This window comes from Balaenoptera ricei, chromosome 17, assembly GCF_028023285.1.
Source record: "Balaenoptera ricei isolate mBalRic1 chromosome 17, mBalRic1.hap2, whole genome shotgun sequence".
Classification (NCBI taxonomy): Eukaryota; Metazoa; Chordata; class Mammalia; order Artiodactyla; family Balaenopteridae; genus Balaenoptera; species Balaenoptera ricei.
This window is the reverse complement of record NC_082655.1, coordinates 19,002,624-19,026,402: the sequence shown is the minus strand read 5'-3', so window position 1 is coordinate 19,026,402 and position 23,779 is coordinate 19,002,624. Positions and strand designations below refer to the sequence as shown.

Genomic DNA, 23,779 nt, shown 5'->3' with positions numbered 1-23,779 from the left:
ACACACACACAGACACACACACACACATATATACACCCCATCCATAAAAGATACTTGCACCACTCAAAAGACTTCCTTCTCTATCTTTTAAGGGTTTACATGCTGTCTGCTCACCATCTGGGACTTCTCCTTGGCAGGCACCACTCGCAGACATCCATGGCATAATACAGTGTTTTCCAACTCCAGCACATATGTTCCATATTCCTGATGTTTGTTATGCTTCCACACCATCTGTTTAATATATCTTTAAATGGACTACAGTTTCTGGTTTTTTTTTTTTTTTTTTACTAAAATGCTTTTAAAACCCACAAATTACTCTAAACAGAAAACCAGTATTTTCAATACACATTAAAGATAATACATAAATGACCAAAATAAAAATGGTTTGGCTGTGTGATCACTGAAATTATCCTGAGTGCTATCAACAGTACATGCCCCACACTCGAGAATGATCATCATGGTATAATCAGAAGTATAAACCTTAAATCTTCTACTTATTAGCTAAGGCCTTGAGCAAATTACTGAACTTCTCTGAGCCTAAATTTTCTCAACTCCAAGACGAAGATAATCATAACTGTTTACAGGCTGCTCGGCAGGATTAAAGAGGTAATGTATAAAAAGTGTCTACCATATGGCAAGCACTCAATGAATAGCCACTATTATTATTGTAATAATTGTGCTTTATGCATTTGGGCCATATCTCACTCTGACTGCTAATCAAAAAATTAATCCAATAAAAGGAATTTTGTAAGGATGAGGCATATATTAGACCAAACCCCAAGCCACCTATATCTGGCAACTATGTTTTATATAAGGCCTATCCTTTCATTAGAGAAAGCTCCCTGAATTCTCTTTTATGGAATATCTTTAGATTTTAAAGGCTAGATATGGAATCAATTTAATCTCAAAAGAAATAGTCTCCATCTTCAACAGATCTAGGAAGGCTTTGGCCTGTGGTTCTGATCTCGTACTTGGCTGTTGAAATGATACTGTTTTAGGTACTACTGTAAACTGCAAGTAATTTCCCTGTGTTATGCCATTATAGCAACCCCTCAGTCCCTCCTTAGGAACAGCTTGGAGTCCCCTGTGCATTTCCCTACCCTTTCTTACCTCTCTCCTCTAGTTTATCTTCATTTTCCTCTCCAGATTACCCTTTCTGTTTGTGCCATGTTTTATGTCCATGATTTTCTATTGGTCTTTCTTCTCCTTACTCTTTCTTGTCTCTTTTTATCCTCCTTTCTCTGCTCCCCTCTTTCTTCTGTTTCATCCCTCTTCTCCCCTTTAATAAATGTGGTGATTATTCCAAATATATTTTAAAAGACTGAGGGTATTGAACTGTTTTATAGTCTACCCTTAAAGTAAAAATTAGATTGGCTTATTATTTGTTTTCTCTCTTTCTCCCAAGCAAGATAAAACCCCACGCAATGGCAAATAAATTAATTCAAGGTGTTTTTTAAATTTAGTGTGGTTATATAAATCGTTATTGATTTCCTTTTTTGTTGGGGGGAGAGGGTTGTTTAATTGGCCTTAGGGAAGAAGGTTTTCCCTTGCTGATCTAACAGAAAGGAATAATGTCAAGATGCAAACTGTGATTAGTCCAGATTATCTCTACTGTCTTGAAAAGTAATTATAAGCTATTTTTAAACTTTATGAAGTAGCTAAAAGAGAGGGGAAGTATGAGGAAATGATGTGGATGAAGTCAGGGGTCATTAGAGAAAGTAAACATTATTAATTTTCTGCTTTTTCTGCTTGGATCTAAGTGATAAACACTGAATGTTTAGTCCTCTGTTGTATTGGAGAAACAATATTTTTACTGATTCCCCAAATAAACTCCCTGTGAATCATTTTTGAATATCACAGTGTTTGCTCTAAGAGTATAAGAATCTGTGTATTTCTTTTGATTATTTTTTATCTGTGTAAAATCTTTCCTTTTTAAATTTTCAAAAATATATCCATTCTCATTCAATCATGTTTTGAAGGCCAGTCCGTGTGAACTGCTCCTGTCTGAATAAGACTTCCACTTTGTCTGCTTTGCTCTTCCCTTTCATTTAAACCATGACTATCTTTCAGTGGTTGATAGGTGCATATTGTATTAAACTTTTTTATTATAAAAGTATTATATATTAATTGTGGAATATTTTAAAAGCACACATAAATAAAGAGGAAAGATTTAAAATCACCCATAAGTTTACTACCCTTGCTTCTGGTCTTTTCCACAATATATATTTTCTTTTGTGTTTACAAATAGCAGACAGACCCTATCATACATCATGTTTTGCAACTGCTTTTTTAAGTCATAAAATAGTTAATCTTTTGTGCACTAATTTATTGTGACTTGACGAATTTCCCACCACTGGCTATGGAACTTTGAATTCGAATTTTACCATGTTAATTCAGACTTGGGGACATTTGTGGCATTGTCTGCAATGTGACATAGTTATGTTTCTATTTCACTATAGTGTTTTTGGGTGTGACCAATCTTCAGGCAGACCAGATCCAAACGACCAGCTTATGTGCTCGCTGGCAGGTGCAACGTCATGCCACTGCCTACAGGATAGTTATAGAATCCCGCCAGGGTAAGTGCAATCCATCACATATGTTTTTGTCAAGCACTCATGTACTCTGTGCCAATCACTGTGGACAACACACAAGGAACATTAGACAAAAGCATTCTTCTTGAGGAGGCAATATTATGTTATGGATCATGCAGGGTTTGGAATCAGGACGGCTGGTTAAGCCAATTTTTTAACCTCTCCAAACCTCCATTTTTCCATCTGTAGTTAATGGGTAGAACCATAGTGCTGATCTTGTGGCATTCTGCTAGGATTAAGCTGAGAGAATCCATGTAAGACATTTGCAGCAGTGCTTTGCACATATTAAGCACCCAGGAAATGTAAGCTGCTATTGGTGATAGGAGCTGAATAGGCAGGACTGATAACATATGTTAAAATTCTGTGGTGCTGTTATGTTGGTCTTTACTCCATGGGGATCTAGGTTTGACTTTAATGTTTTTCTCAGTGATTTTTTTTTTTTTTTTTTTTTTTTTTACTTTTGGGGATAACTGATGAGCAGCAAACTCTCATTCAGGAGGTGATATGATGTATCTATGCTATCATGGACAGGTTCTTCCGCATCACAGCTCTCAAGTACATCTACAATTTGGGACTTGGCTTCAAAGTTGAAACACTAAAAATGTCTGCTTATTTTCACTAAAAGTATCAAGAACAATGACAAAAGACTGATTCCCCAAAAATGAGTTTCTAAGGACCATTAATCCTCTTTTCACATTATCAGCATGAGTAATATTCAGAAGATGAGATCCAATAATGAAAATTACTATAATCAGATTTGTATTATCAGTAGAAGAGATGCGTCTTGTTATTTTGGGGGAGGACATAGACACTAGAGAATCCCAGATGATTTTTTTTAATCTTTCAAACTTGCTAATAAGACCGTTAAATTTTTTTCTTTCTGGGTAAATGATCATGGTTTCCCCATTTGAAAAAGCAGAAGGAGCTAATTTTTCGGGTCTGGATAGGACTGAGTTTAGTTCGCAGCCCACATCCCTGGCTGTAACTACATTCAACATGCAGAAATCCCACTTTTGATCCAATCCAGAAAGTGGAAAGCACAGTTTAGTAGAGTGCTGAGGGTGTTTGGAAATGTGCTGAAAATACGAGAATAGGAGATGAGGAACACGAGAAGAGATTCCTGCCAACACCAACCAAGGCATTGTCTCCGCAGGCGTGCTTAAGCCATTAATTCCTTGATTCCCTGCATGTGATCCCATAAGGGTCCCTTTAGCCAGACACTGGCTAAGCTTATGGGAGTGGCTTTAGTCTGGAATAAACATTGAATAAGGGAAAGTCAGGACAAATCATATGGGTTCTGTGGTGGTTTTATGTGATTTATGGGATACTTAAGCAGAATTAGACGAAAGATATGCAACTGTTTGAGAAACAACTATAAATCTTGAGGAGTTATGTTTCATTTATCTTTTTAAGACTAGCTAAGTCACACTTTAATATAGAAGGGTTGACATTTATCACATTTGGTGGTATTTGTTAAGCTTTAACAAAATAGTAGCTATAAAAATCACACTTCCAAACTACTCCAGAATATTTTTATCTTTTGTATCATTTAAGAAGTTGGCATTGAGACATAGGTTCCTGTAGATATTCACTGGCTTGCATTAAAAATTATAATTATATAGATTGACATAAAGATATCAAAACTGTCTATCATGGGATTAGTGAAATCCATCAGTTTTTTTGTTTTTTTTGGTTTTTTTAATGCTTTTACTTTAGCATATTTGCAAAATGGCACTGAGATTCTTATCAGAGGATGTGATTGATGGGTCTGATAACATTGATCTGGTAATTTAAAATCTCAATACGCTCTTTCTGAAGCCAAGATTTTTACTAGCAAAAAATGCAAGTCCCTGTTTCCTTCTTCCAGTTGAGTTAATTTGTACTCTCCCAGGATTGTTTTCAGGCTGCCGAAAACCTCTTTGACTGAGCCTCAACCGTCTCAGTTCAACAGGAAGGAACAAAAGTGTTGCTCCATTTATTTTTCGTCAGCACTTATAGCTGAGAGATTTATAAGCCCAATTAGCCTACATCTTATTCACTCAGGTGTCCAACTGAATATTATTAACCAACTAGACAGCAACAGATTCTAATTGATGTTTGGGGTGGGGAGTTAATGTGGGGAGAGCAGTAGGGAATATGTTTAGATATTTTAACTTTCACAATTTAGGTCAGGGAATAGTCTTTCCACATTGGAGTGGGGAAGAATTAGGTTGAGTTTCTTTATCTCACAGAGAAATGTGATCATTATCCTATTCACTGCCTTCGAAGGACTTGTGATCAGATGCCCCTTCTTCCATGGGCACACGAGTCCCAGGGCTCCCGCTGTTTTAACTCTGTAATATCTCCCACTGGCTACATATGCTGCCTCTGCAGAAATTTTAGCCCTTCCCCTTCAATCAGAGGAGAAACTAGAGAGAAATGGGACCCAATTCCTCCATGTGATGGAGAAAAGCCTCATCCCGGGCTGGCTTATTTATGAATGTCTCTGCCAAACTCCTACTGTTTGACAGGTAGTTTTCTCAGTGTGTGTGTGTATTTCCCATGGTCTGGTCGGTGCACTTTTATCCTGAGATGAAGTCAGTGGTTTTGCGTCTGCTCTGACCACAGCTGCTGGTCAGTTTTCTTCTCTGGGCTTCAGTTTCTCCTAAATGACTTCTTTTGAGGCTTTCACCTGAGGTAATACCTATACATTTCCAAGGTTTTGTGAATAAAGCAGCAAGGCTGTATCATTCAGGTTTGCTTGTTTTGTTTGGGAATGGTAGAAACACGAATAAAAGGGACTTAAGCGAAAGGGTCAATTTCTTGGCTAACATACTGAGAAGTTCAACAGTATCTGGCTTTAGGCATGTCTAAATCTAGGTGTTCAAACAATTTCATCGTGATGAAGCCTTGCTCCATCCCTCTGCTGTGCTCTCCTCTGCCTTCATTCTCAGCCAGATTGTGAGTTGGCCCCAGTCTAATCCAAATTGCATACTCCTAGCTTCCAGCTTAATAGCTTTAGTGAAAAGAGAGCTCCTCTTTCTCAATTATTCCTACAAAAGTCCAGGAACTGAGTTGTATTGGCCTGGTTTGGGGTCACATGCTCCTAAATCTGTCACTGAGTTCAAGGGCATGAAATAAAAGACGGGTGAAACCTGGTTACTTTCCAGCCCTGTGTCTGGAGGGGGAGGTGGGCGTTCTTATTCAGTCCTTTCCAAATCAAAAAGACTAAGAGTGAGGAGGAATGGATTCAAAGAAAGAAAGATTAGATGCAAGACAGGCAAAAACAACAGCTGTCCTCTACCCGTGTAAATATTTTGACATTTTTTAATTGCCAATAAGGAAAAAAAGAAAGATTACCAGAAGAATCAAGTCCTCTCAAGAGAGACTGAATTCACATCTGCTTTTGAGTCAGTCATCCACTTTCCAAATTAAATTGTAGGCTTTTGGTTAATCATAGGACAGACCAAAGTCAGAGACTTTGGGGTGGTTTTGAGTAACTCAGAACCCCATGAGAACCTCCATTAGTTCTGCACATGCTCAAGAGTTCTGTCTCTCTGTCCAGCTGTTTCTGAGTTGACGTGACACCCGAGGTTGGATGTAGTGTTTCCCTTCAAGTTCATGTATTTATACACCACATGGACCACTATACTGTATTCCCTCCCGAATCGCATTAACTTGGTGACTTTCTTTTTAGCCTGATTTTTTAAAGTTTCAAAGGATGCTCAACTTGTCTTCTATCTTTAGACACCAAAATGTCAATTTTGCTGTGTCATCCATTAACAAGAATAGAGAATTGCAGCATAGTGGAGAGCCTACCTTATCAGGGACCAGATCCCCCCCAAAATGATCATATGAAACAAAAACCTATTCTCAAGATTAAACTTTTTCTTGAAGCAGTGATATTATGCTTGGGGGTCAGGGTATTTGAAAGACCTGGAGAGTAGAAGCATATATCATCAAATTCCAGCGGACTATCCTGGATCCTGGATATTCTTTGCTTGTGGATCTCAGTAACCACTCATAGGACATTCTGGGGAATCAAGTTGGTATCATAGTGATCACTATGACAGTAACTCAGAGAGTGTATTTAGCCTTGCTTCATAAGAATGAATGCACAATGACAGATTTTTTCCCCCGTTCCAAAAAAATAAATTTAACTCCTGGCTCTTGGCACAAGGGGTTGAGGAAATTAATCATCATTTGATCGCGTTAAATGTTGTTCTTTAAGGCAAAGCCATTAGACCTGAATCACACATGCCAAAAGCAACATGGATACATCCCCATTCATGTAACCCTTCTTCATTAGCACTGGGATCAAACTGATACTGTTTCCCATTAACTTTACTGTATCTGTTCCAGTTTTCCAATGATTTGTAGATTTTTTGTTTTTGTTTTTGTAGTAGTAGTGAAGCCTATTTATATTCTGTTGTCAAGGGTCTGTGACATGGGTATTCATGAGAAATAGAGGAAATGACAGAAAAGTGCATTTCTAGAATTGATTCCTGGAGAGTCCTGGAAGCTTTTGTGGAGATAGATAAAGATGATCCGTGCATGGATTTGGGAAATGTTTGTATTACATTTGGCTCACGGAAGCTTGCAGGAGGCTCCAAAGAGGGGTTAAAGGTCAGAAAGAAGCAGCTACTATGGGGTTCTGAGCCTGGGAACCCCAGACTGAACTTGGACATCAGCAAAGCAGAGGGCAGGGTTTACTAATATTTTCTTACTATTAAACTCCTTTCACAGCAATACATAATCTCACAAACACCTTAACAATTTTTTTATTTCATTATTTTGTATAATATATGATAAAGAAAATATTGAGGTAGACCTTAAGTCATTCCACACAAATATATTACTAGAGATTATGTTATGTTCACTTTTGAAACTCTTTAATATTCACAATTATAAAAATAAATTTCAAATTGCTTTCAACAAATGGCCTTAATTTAATTATATTTTAAAAAATCAGGATTTGTCCATAGACAAAATTTTAAATGACATATATCATGTTTGTTCTGACATGTATGTTATAATAAATATATTTTTGTTTATATATGTATTTAAGATATGGATTGACATTTAATAGGTATCATACTTTCAAAATAGACCAAAATCACTTTTTAACATTTTCATGTTTTATGCTTAAAAAAGCAATTTTTTTTTTTGCTCTATCTGTTTAAAAATTTATTTATTTTTTATTGAAGTATAGTTGATTTACACTGTTGTGTTAGTTTCAGGTGTACAGCAAAGTGATTCATTTATATATATGTGTGTATACATATATACATATGTATACACACATATATACATATGTATGTATGTTCTTTTTCAGATTCTTTTCCCATATAGGTTATTACACAATATTGAATATAGTTCCCTGCAACTGGTATTTTTTAATATTTTCTATATTTTGTTCATATTTAATAAGCTATAAATAACATTTTGCAGGAGTTCTCAGAAATATGTATAATATTTAATCAATGTAGTTTTTAAACACTGGTTTTTAAATTCCTAGAAATAAAACTATATAAGGCTTTGACTAGGATGCAATTTGTGGATCAGATGAAAACCAATCTAGAGGGAAATTTGCATGGTAGTTTTTTTCATGGTAGCAGGGATTCTTCTTCTTAACCAATTATCCATGTGGTTAAAAAATAAATAAATAAACACTCTATGCCTATGAAAAAAACCCATTTTAAATTCTTCAGTAATGGAAGCCACCAAAGTAGGCAACTGTGTCCAGTGGAGCTATAAAGCACTGAGCCACGAGGACTCATCTGATCTCCATACTATCATGCTTACTAATTTCATATGCACTCAGCAGCTCTCCAACTCTTTCATTTTGAAAAAAATTGTATATTTATCTATTTTATGGTATATTAATGGAAATTAAAGCAACGTCCTCTGAGACTGGGCTTCAAGTTCTGAATTTACATTTCACTTCTGCTACTTAGTGTATGGACTTGGGTAAGCTACTAACTTTCCTAGCCTTCAGTTTCTTGTCTTTAAATTTGGGATAATTATAAATATTATAAGGATCCAATGAATTAATACACATAAAATCCTACAAATAGTGCCTGGTACATGGTACGTACTCACTAAATGTTGGCCATTACTACCTTTGCTCTTATTTTTATCATTAAATACCAAGCACTGAACCAGGTACCATAGTAAGCTCTCAGGAAGTGACTAATATAATTAATCCAACTTCTCCCAGTCTCCAAACCTGAGGGCAAGCACTAATTCTTCTAGGAAGGCAAAGCAATTTTACTGTGGATATGGGAATGAAGAAATTAGCCAACAATTAATCAGGCCTCCTAAATTCTTTGTCATGCCTCTGCCATGGTGAAGCCAGGACAGAGAAGGTGGCAGTGGAAATGGCTGTGTGTGGCATGTCTCCTTGGTAGAACAAAAAGAATACTGGAACCAGGAGTTGGGAGACCAAGATGTATGGGATGATTTATGGTCGTAAGCCACTTAGGCACCATGTCCTATTTCCTCAATTATGATTTTAAAAGAATAAAAAAGGATCTTTAAAGTGAATCCAAGGAATTTGGAGAGCCTCCTCCTAGCTTCCTAGGAGTCTCCTTTGCTATCGAAAGAAATCCTGAGTGTCAGTGAAAAATCAAGACTGAGAGGTATGAATTGGACAGTCTGGGGACACCCTGGCTGTCCCAGTGCTGTTCCAAGCTCTTGCCTGCATTTGTGGCAACTATGCAAACCGCCTGGACCCATAGATGAAACTTCTGAGATCCTGGAAGCCCACTTCTTAGCCCACAGGCATGAGACCTGCTTAGCACCCTACAATTTCTAACTCCATACTTATATCTTTAGGCCATTGGCAAGAAGGGCATCCTATTGTATGGTAATAAGTTGTATGGGGCCAAAAGGATGTATCTTTTTATGTCAATTTTTAATTGTTTGACTGTGTTCTGGAGAATCATATTGAATAAAAGAGAATTCTAATTTTTAGAATTATATAAATATATATATATAAATATACTCACCTTGACACCTGTTCAAAAGGTCAATTAAGATGTGTACATATAATTACAAACATTAACAGTTCTCCATTTGTTAAAGGAGTGACCTCAGCAGCCTTTTACTAGTCAGTCTCATTTCTGAACATAAAAAATGTGATTTTCAATTATATTAAAAAAACAGTGGATATGTTAACTCTTTAAAAAAAGATACACCCCCTCAAACAAGTTTAATTCATTCTGGAGTTATCTGAATAGGCCATGCATATTAAGCATTTTAGAAGCAAATCATCTACTGATGGCTGTTTTTAAAAAGTTTTTTAAAAGTTCATGTATGTATGTTTTGTTCATGTATGTTTTATTTTGTTTTTATTATAGATACACAAAAGCAAGAATCCACTCTAGGTGGAGGGACAAACAGACATTGCTTCTATGGACTTCAGCCTGATTCAGAATATAAAATCAGTGTTTACACAAAGCTCCACGAGACTGAGGGACCCAGTGTGAGCATAACGGAAAAAACACGTAAGTCAAGCGTGTTCTCTCCTGATCCCTGTCTTCATGAACAAACAATATTTTAGGCATCCTGTTTTGGTTCAAAAATCTTATTCCATTTTGAAAAATATTAGCCATTGCTCTGTGGGAATATCTGTAATACAAATTTTGTGTGTCTTATTCAGTCCCAGAATTCCCTGCTGTGGCCCACTAATGTCATCTGTATGGTTTTTTTCCATCCTCCATATGTTGTCACAGGGACTATAAGGCCATAGGATGGCAAAGTGCTTGAAACAATGACCTATATTGTGATCTATTTCCATTAGGAACATCTGTGGAATGTGGAGTGTGAAATGAAGTGTAAGGACTGGGTCCCGACATTAAAACAATGGCACATTACTACAGCCATGAGGGTGGGAATGGAGGCAAGACGTTCCAACTGGCTGACCCTAGACTTGCCTACTTAAGAGGCTCTCGCTCCTTTTCCATGCTGGCTGGAAATCTGAGGCACTGAAGGGAAAGGCAAAGTATAAAATGAAAACAAAGCCCTTTTTACATGTTCTAAACAGCAAGGAGGGTATCAACTTCTTGGTATGTCAACTTCTTGGTATCCTTTTAATCAAGGATTCCTGACCTAGAGGCCACAAACATTAAAATGGTTTGAATGGTAGTGAATTCCAGGGGACATTTGTGTGTCCCCAACTCAATATCTTGAACTTAAACTTTAAATCCCCAAAGATTGGTATCGGAATAGGTGGTGGGCAATGGGCTTTCTTGGTAGCCCCTCTATCATGCATTTGATGTTTAGAAAGTTCTACTACCCATGTATATAGGTCTTTCAGTTGCTCTGAACATGCAGAAAGAAATCATGATCAATATATAATCTTCAAACAGAGAAGGTGAAAGTATAGTTAATGGAATCATCTACTTTCCAACACAGAGACTTTATTTCATAACACTGAAATATTCAACATTTTACATGACACATGTATTTTTAAGGTATAATTTACATTCCATAAAATTCACCCATTTTAAGCGTACAATTCAATGATCTTTGGTACATTTAAAAGGTTGTGCAGCCATCGCTACAATCCAATGTTAGGACATCCCCATCAATCCAGAGAGCTTTCAAGCTCATCCCCAGTGAGTCTTCTTTCCTACTGTCTGCTCCAGGCAGTCTACTTTCTTTTCTTGTACATTTCTAGACATTTCATAGAAATGGAAATATGTAATATGTAGTCTTTTGCATCTGACATCTTTCACTTAGCCTATGTTTTTGAGGTTTATCCACATTGGAGAATGTATCAGTTGTTTGTTGCTTCTGATTGCTCATTAGAATTTGTTTTATGGATAGAGGATTATATAATTTCAAAATTATTAGAGGCCTGGTAGTGCATGAGATTTAGAGTCAAATAGGCTTGGTTGGGGTCCTTTTTTAGCATTGTGGCCTTGGGCAATTTAACATCTCTGAGCTGCTTTTGGCTTACCAATAAAATTAAATACCTACTCTCTTACCTCCTTTGGTGGTGGTAAAGATCCAATGCAAAGAGCCTGCTGAGGAACTTTCCAACCTGTATCTTATTGAACAAGTACTTTTATTATCACCCTTGCTGTCTTCCTGGAAGTCACAAACTGATGGCCATGGGGTTAGATCTCACTGTCAGCTATGTTTTTCTCTGGGCTATTTTTTTTTTTTTTAAGTTTTAAAGTATTCTTGAAAATTCAAAAGAGCTGACAACACAAGGCACACAAATCCTTATGGTGCTAAATCTACAGAAACTCAGTAACTGCTGTCTCTTTTAGACAGTGTATGCGCCCTTAAGTTTGTTATTCCTTAATGTTTAGGCTATGTTCTTTGCTCCCATTCATTACTTGACTGACCTCTAAAAATATTTGAGTTTGGGGACTCTGGTCTCCTTCAAATGCCCCTAACCTTAACCTCACAACTGTTAATTACCAGTCCAGGGTTATTTTGGAAAGCTCTGTTTGGTATAAATGTTTTCCTTCTGTTGGGGACATCTGTCATCTTATAGCTTCTACCCACTGGCTCTAGTTCAGCCTTCTGAAGCAAATGCACATTGAGACTGTTTCCTCTTCTATGTGACAGCTTCTCACGCACTTGAACACAGGGACCATCTGTGTGCCACATAGAGAATATAAACACAGGTTCCCAGTTCATTGTGGTTCTTCTTACCCAAGAGACTCTTAGGCCAGATGTTCTGACCAAACATATTGATCTGGCTTCCAGAGCCACTCGTTGATTTTGTTCTTGATTTATTGACTAAAATTAGGATATGCCTCAGTTTTTCACATTAAAGAAAATGCACCATTATAAAGATGACCCACTGCTTCCACAAATTTTAAGATAAATACATCTGGCTCTAGAAGGATTTGATGGTGCTTTCAAAAAAGTTTTGCAGTCCTAGTTTTAATATTAAAATGTCTCAAATGTTTTTAATTTTGAAACTTTTTAGTTTCCAAAAAATTGCCTTTAAAAGATAAAAGTGATATTCTATATCTGTAATAATGCAACAGAAGGTATATATTGTGTTGTCACCTTCCCTCTTTCCTCATTCTTTCCTCCCAGAAATAAATACCCATTTGTACCATCTTGGTCTCCTTCAAGAAATTCTACCTGTTACCTGTTTTGTGTGTGTGTGTGTGTGTGTGTGTGTGTGTGTGTCTGTGTGTGTATAACCATATAGACATGTATAGATAAATCAATATTATATTTATCAGTTAAATAGAATTTTTTCATTTTTCACAGATGGGATCATACCATGGTTTTCTGCTTCATTTCACACAAGGATTAATCTCAAACACTTTTCCATTTTTCCATATCAGTAATATACCTCATTCCTTTAAATGTTGAATCACTTTATTCAAATAATATTATTTTATTGGCTCCTAGAATTGGAAGAGACCTTAAAATTTGTCTCTTCCAACCTTCCTGGCAGTGAAGGAATTCCTTTTACAACATTCCCAGCAAACAGTCTGCTTGAGCTCAAATCCTTCCAGCTAGTTGGCGCTTACTGTCTGCAGAGGCTGAACATTCCTCTGTGTGAATGGCTATAATTCGTTGAGGGTTTTCCCTCATATTAAACTGGAATAATAAAAATAATTTTCTCAATTTTTCTTAAATCTTTAGTGTCAAATAGGAATAAAAAAAAAGAGTATGTAAAAAAATAATATTAGGATGTTTACCTAATGATGCCATAACTTCCTGGTGCTTTACCATGTGAATTGGTAAGAAAGTCATTGCTCTAATGTGACTATACCTGTGACCTTTAACCAAACCACACCTCCACGTATTACGCAGATTTCTCATCCCTCATCATCCAGGTTAAATTGATCAGGACACACCATAGCCTCCCAAGGTCCTGCCATTTTGTTCTCAGAACTGAAAGTTTCCCAGACACAGTCTGAATGTAATAGAGAGTAAATCAGATTCCCTTGGCGACCACATCCTGGGGATGCAGGGTAAAAAGGGAGAAAGTGCTATTGAACATGGATTGATGGTCAATCCTTAGGCAGAATGGAAATAAAGTTTATTATATGTGTGAAAGCAACCAGAGACTAATCTGAAATAGGTTGGCAGGGTTCCGGCCTTAAATCAGCATTAAAACCACTTTGTAGTTGACAGTTTGATTGCATTGACTCCCACTGGGTAAACTGAATTGTGGCAAAATGACATTTCAAGCCTTCTGTCTGATGTTGAGAGGATGTTTGGAACCAGTTTTCACAGGCTTTGGCTGATTTGTAGTGGGTACTAAATTCACTAAATTCTCAAAGAAGACAGTTGTCAAAATCATTGACTCCCCTGAAGAATTATGACTCCATGACCTCCCTCTGTTCGCCACAGATGAGATGGTTAATTGATGTTCTTTCTCCCTCTCCTTTACAGAATCACTTCCTACTCGGCCACCTACTTTTCCTCCAACGATTCCACCAGCAAAAGAAGGTAAAAGAATTATACAATCAGGATGTGATTTTAGGTTTTGGATTTCTGTTGGTATTGTTTGCTTGTTCATTTAAAAACCAAGGTATTAATGGAAGATATTTTCTCCTTAATACAAATGCTTATCAAACCCTTATGGGGTACAACTTTGCAATGAGTAGTAAATAAGACATAGAGATCTAATATGCAGTGTAATGAATACAGGCAGCAATATTTTACTATAATTATGTGATGTGATAGAGATGCTAAATGTCACTACATCAACAATATTACAATATATAAATGTATCAAATTAATAGGTTGTACACTTTAACTTTATGCAGTGTATATGTCAAATATATTCAACAAAAATTCATCTAATAGTAGACTCTGTACACACAAAATAAATTTTCTGACAGAATTTCTTCATATTTATTTCATCAAAAATAGAGTAGTACATGTTTACCAAGGAAGAGTAGTTACATAATTTATGAGTGAGAATGTAGTTTATAATTCTGTAGACAAGGGTAACAGTGTTCCAGTTTACCTCCAAATGCCTCTCCCAGTTGTTTCTTTCTATCTTCATCACAAGAGTTTCTCATCACCTCTTACTTGAGCCATTAAGGTAACTTTCTAAAAACCTTTCAAACACAGTAGTGATCATTAATTTTTTTTATTCCATTAATGAACATTTATTAACCCTACTATTCATTCTCAAAGCTCTTATGCCAGGTACTTGGAATACAATAACAATCTATGATTACTGCTCTCTGCTTATTTTCAGTATTGCAAGAGACATAGGTGTTTGCCTAGGTAATTACCAGCCAAGGAAATGAGTTAAAAAGTGGAGATTATACTATGGTGGCCCAGAAATGAAAACAGTTAATGCTGCTGCAGGTTAATTACCTGTAAAGGAGGAGGAGGAATTTGATTTACATTTTGAAGAATGAGTTTTACAAGTAAATAATGGAGAGACAAGCACTCGAAGTCATGGAGTGATCTAAGCACGTAATGTGTTTGGGGAACCATAAGCACTTTAGTGTGACCCATAGAGAAAGGTGAAGATAGAGTGATGAAGTGGTTTGTGTGCCTGAATAAGGAGGCTGGGCTTTATCCTGTAAGACATGGTATGCCATGAGGAGTTTTATGAAGGGAGGGTGACCTGCAGAAATCTATGTTTAAGAAAGATAACCTTGGTGAAATGGGGAGGAGGGATTAGGGCAGGAGAGGATAAAGCTAGAACACATAGTTGGAAGGTTGTTTTGGAAGACTTCTTCCATTTACCATGCATTTTAAAGTACCTAGTACGTACCAGAGATACAAAGAAAAATAAGTTGTTCCCACCTTTCAGAGTGTTAGCAGACATATGGTCCATGCCAAAAGTTCCTTCATATTTGGTCCTGTCCAAAACAATTTGGCATGGACCAAATATGCTCGTAACATTTTGGATAGGATCAAATTTCAAGAACCTGTTGGTGTAGACCAAATGTCTTATCAACGTTTCGGACAGGACCAAATGTCCTGCAAGGGACAGGAGCATAGTCAGAGGGATCTGATGCGGGAGAGTGTAAGGATCAAGGAAACAAAGAGGTAATGAGAAACTGTACAAAAATAAAGCTCGACATCCTTCCTAGCATACCAGGCAAAGTCTTCAATGGTCAACCTGTGTTGTGGTATCATGTCCCAGACTATATTAGTTAACAGCACAGTTGTATAACTCTGGGTTCCGCATACATGCCTTATGCTATCCTGCATCTTTTAATGCTATTTGTTCTACCTGGAATGCCAGACTCTTTCTTCTTCCATCTTCATATCTAGCTTTTTCTAGTCTAACTATTTATGATGATTTTCACTATTGGAACTGGAAACAGAATCCTAATTGATGAATTTCTCAGACATTCCTGATACAGATATTACAGGACTCTCTGAGGTCAGAATATTTTTATTTATAGCAGAACATGAGTATCATGCAGTCAACATTCATGAATGCTCATGGGAGACATGTGATTTGGAAGGGTCTATGAGGGTGAGGCTTGACAATGTAGGAACATTTTTCCTGTAGTTTTCATCATGATGGTTTTAGAGAGTGGGGCTTCTGCAACTTGAATGCATTATTCATCTTAGTTTCTATTTGTCCTGGCTGTATTTAATTTAAAAGCTTGTAAATTTTTATTATTCAGGTGATATTGAGTATTTATTAAAGAAACATTAAGAAACAGAAAAGAGAATGAGGTTGCTGGTGGGGGTTGAGGAAAGAGAAACCAAGGGAGAGAGTGTAAGCCAGAGAGGGGAGAGGGACAGAGCAGGGGAGAGAAAGAGAGAGAAAGAGAGAGAGAGGGAGAGAGAGAGAGAAGTGCTGCAAGCTTCATCTTGGAGAGGAGGGGGAAAAGAAACCTCAGCGGCAGTTTTGTGTTACTGTGTCTGGCTTAAAGAAGAAAATTCTGGACATCCAGGCTGAAAAAATTCAAAGCTCAGTGGAGACTACTTCTATCAAGAGAATTCTATGATCTGAGAATGGGTTGGATCAGTACAGGTGGTTTGAGAAGACACTGATGAGGACCATGGAAACATAGGAGAGGACGAACAGCTTCTCCGCTTCCTTTCAACAGAGCTCTAGGCACCACAGGGCCACATAAGGAGGGTGAGGTTCCTGGAGTGGACTATATTTTCATCACTGTTGAAGATTTTATGGAATTGGAGAAAAGTGGTGCTCTCTTACAGAGTGGGACTTATGAAGACAGACCTTCAAGATGGCGGAGGAATAAGATGTGGAGATCAACTTCCTCCCCACAAATACATCAGAAATACAGCTACATGTGGAACAACTCCTACAGAACACCTACTGAACGCTGGCAGAAGGCCTCAGATTTCCCAAAAGGGAACAGACGCCCTCAGGAGACCTACATGCAGAGGCGGGGCCAAATCCAAAGCTGAACCCCGGGAGCTGTGTGAACAAAGAAGAGAAAGGGAAATCTCTCCCAGCAGCCTCAGGAGCAACGGATTAAATCTCCATGATGAACTTGATGTACCCTGCATCTCTGGAATACCTGAATAAACAATGAATCATCCCTAAATTGAGGCGGTGAACTATGGGAGCAACTGTAGACGTGGGGTTTGCTTTCTGCATCTAATTTGTTTCTGGTTGTATGTTTATCTTAGTTTAGTATTTAGAGTTTATTATCACTGGTAGATTTGTTTATTGATTTGGTTGCTCTCTTCCTTTTTTTTTTTTTAATATAATAATGTATATTTTTTTTTCCTTTTTTCCCCTTTTGTGAGTGTGTATGTGTATGCTTCTTTCTGTGATTTTGTCTTTATAGCACTGCTTTTACCATTTGTCCTAGGGTTCTGTCTGTCCGTTTTTTTTTTTATTTATATAAATTTATTTATTTATTTTTGGCTGCTTTGGGTCTTCGTTACTGTGCGCAGGCTTTCTCTAGTGTGGCGAGCGGGGGCTACTCTTCATTGCGATGTGTGGGCTTCTCATTGCAGTGGCTTCTCTTGTTGCAGAGCATGGTCTCCAGGCACACAGGCTTGGCGCACATGCTTCAGTAGTTGTGGCTCGTGGGCTGTAGAGCGCAGGCTCAGTAGTTGTGGCGCACGGGATTAGTTGCTCCGCGGCATGTGGGATCTTCCCGGAGCAGGGATCGAACCCGTGCCCCTGCATTGGCAGGTGGATTCTTAACCACTGTGCCACCAGGGAAGTCCTGTCTGTCCGTTTTGTTTTTTGTTTGTTTTGTTTTGTTTTTTAGTATACTTTTTAGCGCTTGTTATCATTGGTGTATTTGTTTTTTGGTTTGGTTGCTCGCTTCTTTCTTTCTTTATTACTTTTGATTTTTATTTAAATAACTTTATTTTATTTTATTTTATTGTTTTTTTCTCCCTTTTCTTCTGAGCCGTGTGGCTGACAGGGTCTTGGTGCTCTGGCCGGGTGTCAGGCCTGTGCCTCTGAGGTGGGAGACCTGAGTGCAGGACATTGGTCCACCAGAGACCTCCCAAATCCACATAATATCAAATGGAGAAAGCTCTCCCAGAGATCTCCATCTCAACACTAAGACCCAGCTCCCCTCAACGAACAGCAAGCTACAATTCTGGACAGCCTATGCAAACAACTAGCAAGACAGGAACACAACCCCACCCATTAACAGAGAGGCTGCATAAAATCATAATAAGGTCACAGACACCCCAAAACACAACACCAGATGCAGTCCTGCCCACCAGGAAGACAAGATCCAGCCTCATCCACCAGAACACAGGGACCAGTCCCCACCATCAGGAAGCCTACACAACCCACTAAACCAATCTTAGCCCCTGGGGGCAAACACCAAAAACAACAGGAATTACGAACCTGCAGCCTGCAAAAAGGACACTCCAAACACAGTAAGTTAAGCAAAATGAGAAGACAGAGAAACACAGGGCAGGTGAAGGTGCAAGGTAAAAACACACCAGACCAAACAAATGAAGAGGAAATAGACAGTATACCTGAAAAAGAATTCAGAGTAATGATAGTAAACATGATCCAAAATCTTGAAAATAGAATAGAGGAAATATAAGAAATGTTTAACAAGGACCTAGAAGAACTAAAGAGCAAACAAACAATGATGAACAACACAATAAATGAAATTAAAAATTTTCTAGAAGGAATCAATAGCAGAATAACTGAGTCAGAAGAACAGATAAGTGACCTGGAAGAAAAAATAGTGGAAATAACTACCACAGAGCAGAATAAAGAAAAAAAATGAAAAGAATTGAGGACAGTTTCAGAGACCTCTGGGACAACATTAAAAACACCAACATTCGAATTATAGGAGTCCCACAAGAAGAAGAGAAAAAGAAAGGGACTGAGAATGCATTTGAAGAGATTATAGTTGAAAATTTCCCTAATATGGGAAAGGAAATAATCAAGTCCAGGAAGCGCAGAGAGTCCCATACAGGATATATCCAAGGAGAAACATGCCAAGACACATATTAATCAAACTATCAAAAATTAAATACAAAAAAAATTTTTTTAAAGCAACAAGGGAAAAACAACAACTAACATAAAAGGGAATCCCCGTAAGGTTAACAGCTAATATTTCAGCAGAAACTCTGCAAGCCAGAGGGAGTGGCAGAACATATTTAAAGTGATGAAAGGGAAAAATCTACAGCCAAGATTACTCTACCCAGCAAGGATCTCGTTCAGATTTGATGGAGAAATTAAAACCTTTACAGACAAGTAAAAGCTAAGATAATTCAGCACCACCAAACCAGCTTTACTACAAATGCTAAAGGAACTTCTCTAGGCAGGAAACACAAGAGAAGGAAAACACCTACAAAAACAAACCCAAAACAATTAAGAAAATGGGAATAGGAACATACATATCGATAATTACCTTAAATGTAAATGGATTAAATGCTCCAACCAAAAGACATAGACTGGCTGAATGGATACAAAAACAAGACCTGCATATCTGTCTACAAGAGACCCACTTCCGACCTAGGGATACATACAGACTGAAAGTGAGGGGATGGAAAAAGATATTCCGTGCAAATGGGAATCAAAAGAAAGCTGGAGTGGCAATTCTCATATCAGACAAAATAGACTTTAAAAAAAAGACCATTACAAGAGACCAAGAAGGACAATACATAATGATCAAGGGATCAATCCAAGACGAACATAAAACAATAGTAAGTATTTATGCAGCCAACACAGGAGCACCTCAATACATAAGGCAAATGCTAACGGCCGTAAAAGGGGAAATTGACAGTAACACAATAATAGTAGGGGAGTTAAACACCCCACTTTCACCAATGGACAGATCATCCAAAATGAAAATAATTAAGGAAACAGAAGCATTAAATGATACATAAAACAAGATGGACTTAATTGATATTTATAGGACATTCCATCCAAAAACAACAGAATACACTTTCCTCTCAAGTGCTCATGGAACATTCTCCCTGATAGATCATATCTCGGGTAACAAATGAAGCCTTGGTAAATTTAAGAAAACTGAAATCATATCAAGTATCTTTTCCGACCACAATGCTTGAGACTAGATATCAATTACAGGAAAATAATCTGTTAAAAATGCAAACACATGGAGGCTAAACAATACACTACTGAATAAGCAAGAGATCACTGAAGAAATCAAAAAATACCCAGAAACAAATGACAATGAAATCACGACAACCCAAAACCTATGGGATGCAGCAAAAGCAGTTCTAAGAGGGAAGTTTATAGCAATACAATCATACCTCAAGAAACAAGAAACGGGCTTCCCTGGTGGCGCAGTGGTTGAGAGTCTGCCTCCCAGTGCAGGGGACACGGGTTCGAGCCCTGGTCTGGGAGGATCCCACATGCCGCGGAGCAACTAGGCCCGTGAGCCACAACTACTGAGCCTGTGCGTCTGGAGCTTGTGCTCCACAACAAGAGAGGCCAAGACAGAGGCCCGCGCACCGTGATGAAGAGTGGTCCCCGCTCGCCGCAACTAGAGAAAGCCCTCGCACGGAAACGAAGACCCAACACAGCCAAAAATAAATAAATAAATAAATAAAAATTAAAAAAAAAAAAAAAAAGAAACAAGAAACATCTCAAATAAACAACCTAACCTTACACCTAAAGCAATTAGAGAAAGAAGAACAAAAAAACCCCAAAGTTAACAGAAGGAAAGAAATCATAAAGATCAGATCAGAAATAAATGAAACAGAAATGAAGATAAAAATAGCAAAGATCAATAAAACTAAAAGCTGGTTTTTTGAGAAGATAAACAAAATTGATAAACCATTAGCCAGACTCATCAAGAAAAAAAGGGAGAAGACTCAGATCAACAGAATTAAAAATGAAAAAGGAGAAGTAACAACTGACACTGCAGAAGTACAAAGGATCATGAGAGAGTACCACAAACAACTATATGCCAATAAAATGGACAACCTGGAAGAAATGGAAAATTCTTAGAAAAGCACAACCTTCCAAGACTGAACCAGGAAGAAATAGAAAATATAAACAGACCAATCACAAGTACTGAAATTGAAACTGTGATTAAAAATCTACCAACAAACAAAAGCCCAGAACCAGATGGCTTCACAGGCGAATTCTATCAAACATTTACAGAAGAGCTTACACCTATCCTTTTCAAACACTTCCAAAATATAGCAGAGGGAGGAACACTCCCAAACTCATTCTATGAGGCCACCATCACCCTGATAACAAAACCAAAGATGTCACAAAGAAAGAAAACTACAGGCCAATATCACTGATGAACATAGATGCAAAAATCCTCAACAAAATACTAGCAAACAGAATCCAACAGCGCATACACCATGATCAAGTGGGGTTTATCCCAGGAATGCAGGGATCTTCAATATAAGGAAATCAATCAATGTGATAAACCATATTAACAAATTAAAGGAGAGAAACCATATGATCATCTCAGTAGATGCAGAAAAAGCTTTCGACAAAATTCAACACCCATTTATGATAAAAACCCTCCGGAAACTAGGCATAGAGGGAACTTACCTCAACATAATAAAGGCCATATATGACAAACCCACAGCCAACATCATCCTCAATGGTGAAAAACTGAAACCATTTCCTCTAAGATCAGGAACAAGACAAGGTTGTCCACTCTCACCACTATTATTCAACATATTTATGGAAGTTTTAGTCACAGCAATCAGAGAAGAAAAAGAAATAAAAGGAATCCAAATTGGTAAAGAAGTAAAGCTGTCATTGTTTGCAGATGACATGATAGTATACATAGAGAATCCTAAAGATGCTACCAGAAAACTACCAGAGCTAATCAATGAATTTGGTAAAGTAGCAGGATACAAAATTGGTGCACAGAAATCTCTTGCATTCCTATACACTAATGATGAAAAATCTGAAAGAGAAATTAAGGAAACACTCCCATTTACCACTGCAGCAAAAAGAATAAAATACCTAGGAATAAACCTACCTAAGGAGACAAAAGACCTGTATGCAAAAAACTATAAGACACTGATGAAAGAAATTAAAGATGATACAAACAGATGGAGAGATATACCATGTTCTTGGATTGGAAGAATCAACATTGTAAAAATGACTATACTACCCAAAGCAATCTACAGATTTAATGCAATCCCTATCAAACTACCAGTGGCATTTTTCACAGAACTAGAACAAAAAATTTCACAATTTGTATGGAAACACAAAAGACCCTGAATAGCCAAAGCAATCTTGAGAAAGAAAAACGGAGCTGGAGGAATCAGGCTCCCGGACTTCAGACTCTACTACAAAGCTACAGTAATCAAGACAGTATGGTACTGGCCAAAAACAGAAATATAGATCAGTGGAACAGGATAGAAAGGCCAGAGATAAACCCATGCACATATGGTCACCTTATTTTTGATAAAGGAGGCAAGAATATACAATGGAGAAAAGGCAGCCCCTTCAGTAAGTGGTGCTGGGAAAACTGGACAGCTACATGTAAAAGAATGAAACTAGAACATTCCCTAACACTATACACAAAAATAAACTCAAAATGGATTAAAGACCTAAATGTAAGGCCAGACACTATAAAACTCTCAGAGGAAAACATAGGCAGAACACTCTATGACATAAATCACAGCAAGAACCTTTTTGACCCATCTCCTAGCGAAATGGAAATAAAAACAAAACTAAACAAATGGGAACTAATGAAGCTTAAAAGCTTTTGCACAGCAAAGGAAACTTAAACAAGACGAAAAGACAACCCTCAGAACAGGAGAAAATATTTGCAAATGAAGCAACTGACAAAGGATTAATCTCCAAACTTTACAAGCAGCTCATGCAGCTCAATTATCAGAAAAACAACAGCCCAATCTAAAAATGGGCAGAAGACCTAAATAGACATTTCTCCAAAGAAGATATACAGATTGCCAACAAACAGATGAAAGGATGCTCAACATCACTAATCATTAGAGAAATGCAAATCAAAACTACAATGAGGTATCACCTCACACCAGGCAGAATGGCCATCATCAAAAAATCTACAAACAATAAATGCTGGAGAGGGTGTGGAGAAAAGGGAACCCTCTTGCACTGTTGGTGGGAATGTAAATTGATACAGCCACTATGGAGAACAATATGGAGGTTCCTTAAAAAACTAAAAATAGAACTACTGTACAACCCAGCAATACCACTACTGGGCATATATCCTGAGAAAACCATAATTCAAAAAGAGTCATGTACCACAATGTTCTTTGCAGCTCTATTTACAATAGCCAGGACATGGAAGCAACCTAAGTGTCCACCGGCAGATGAATGGATAAAGAAGATGTAGCACATATATACAGTGGAATATTTCTCAGCCTTAAGAAGAAATGAAATTGAGTTATTTTTAGTGAGGTGGGTGGACCTAGAGTCTGTCATACAGAGTGAAGTAAGTCAGAAAGAGAAAAATAAATATCGTATGCTAACACATATATATGGAATCTAAAAAAAGAAAAATGGTTCTGAAGAACCTAGGCCCAAGACAGGAATAAAGACGCAGATGTAGAGAATGGACTTGAGGATATGGGGAGGGGGAAGGGTAAGATGGAATGAAGTGAGAGAGTGGCACGGACTTATATATACTAACAAATGTAAAATAGATAGCTAGTGGGAAGCAGCCGCATAGCACAAGGAGATCAGCTCGGTGCTTTGTGACCACCTAGAGAGGTGGGATAGGGAGGGTGGGAGGGAGATGCAAGGGGGAGGAGATATGGGGATATATTCATATGTATAGCTGATTCACTTTGTTATAAAGCAGAAACTAACACACCATTGTAAAGCAATTATACTCCAATAAAGATGT

The 23,779-nt window shown here is 37.6% G+C and overlaps 1 protein-coding gene across 6 annotated transcripts in view; it reads left to right on the top strand.

Moving 5' to 3' along the window:
- Positions 1-23,779, top strand: part of COL14A1 (collagen type XIV alpha 1 chain) — a 264,099-nt gene that overhangs the window by 139,936 nt on the left and 100,384 nt on the right. For all 6 annotated transcript variants that reach the window (XM_059901421.1, XM_059901422.1, XM_059901423.1 and 3 more), the window contains 3 exons: positions 2,460-2,576; positions 9,932-10,078; positions 13,953-14,009. In XM_059901421.1, the coding sequence (XP_059757404.1) occupies positions 2,460-2,576; positions 9,932-10,078; positions 13,953-14,009 (321 nt within the window). The remainder of the gene's footprint in view (positions 1-2,459; positions 2,577-9,931; positions 10,079-13,952; positions 14,010-23,779) is intronic.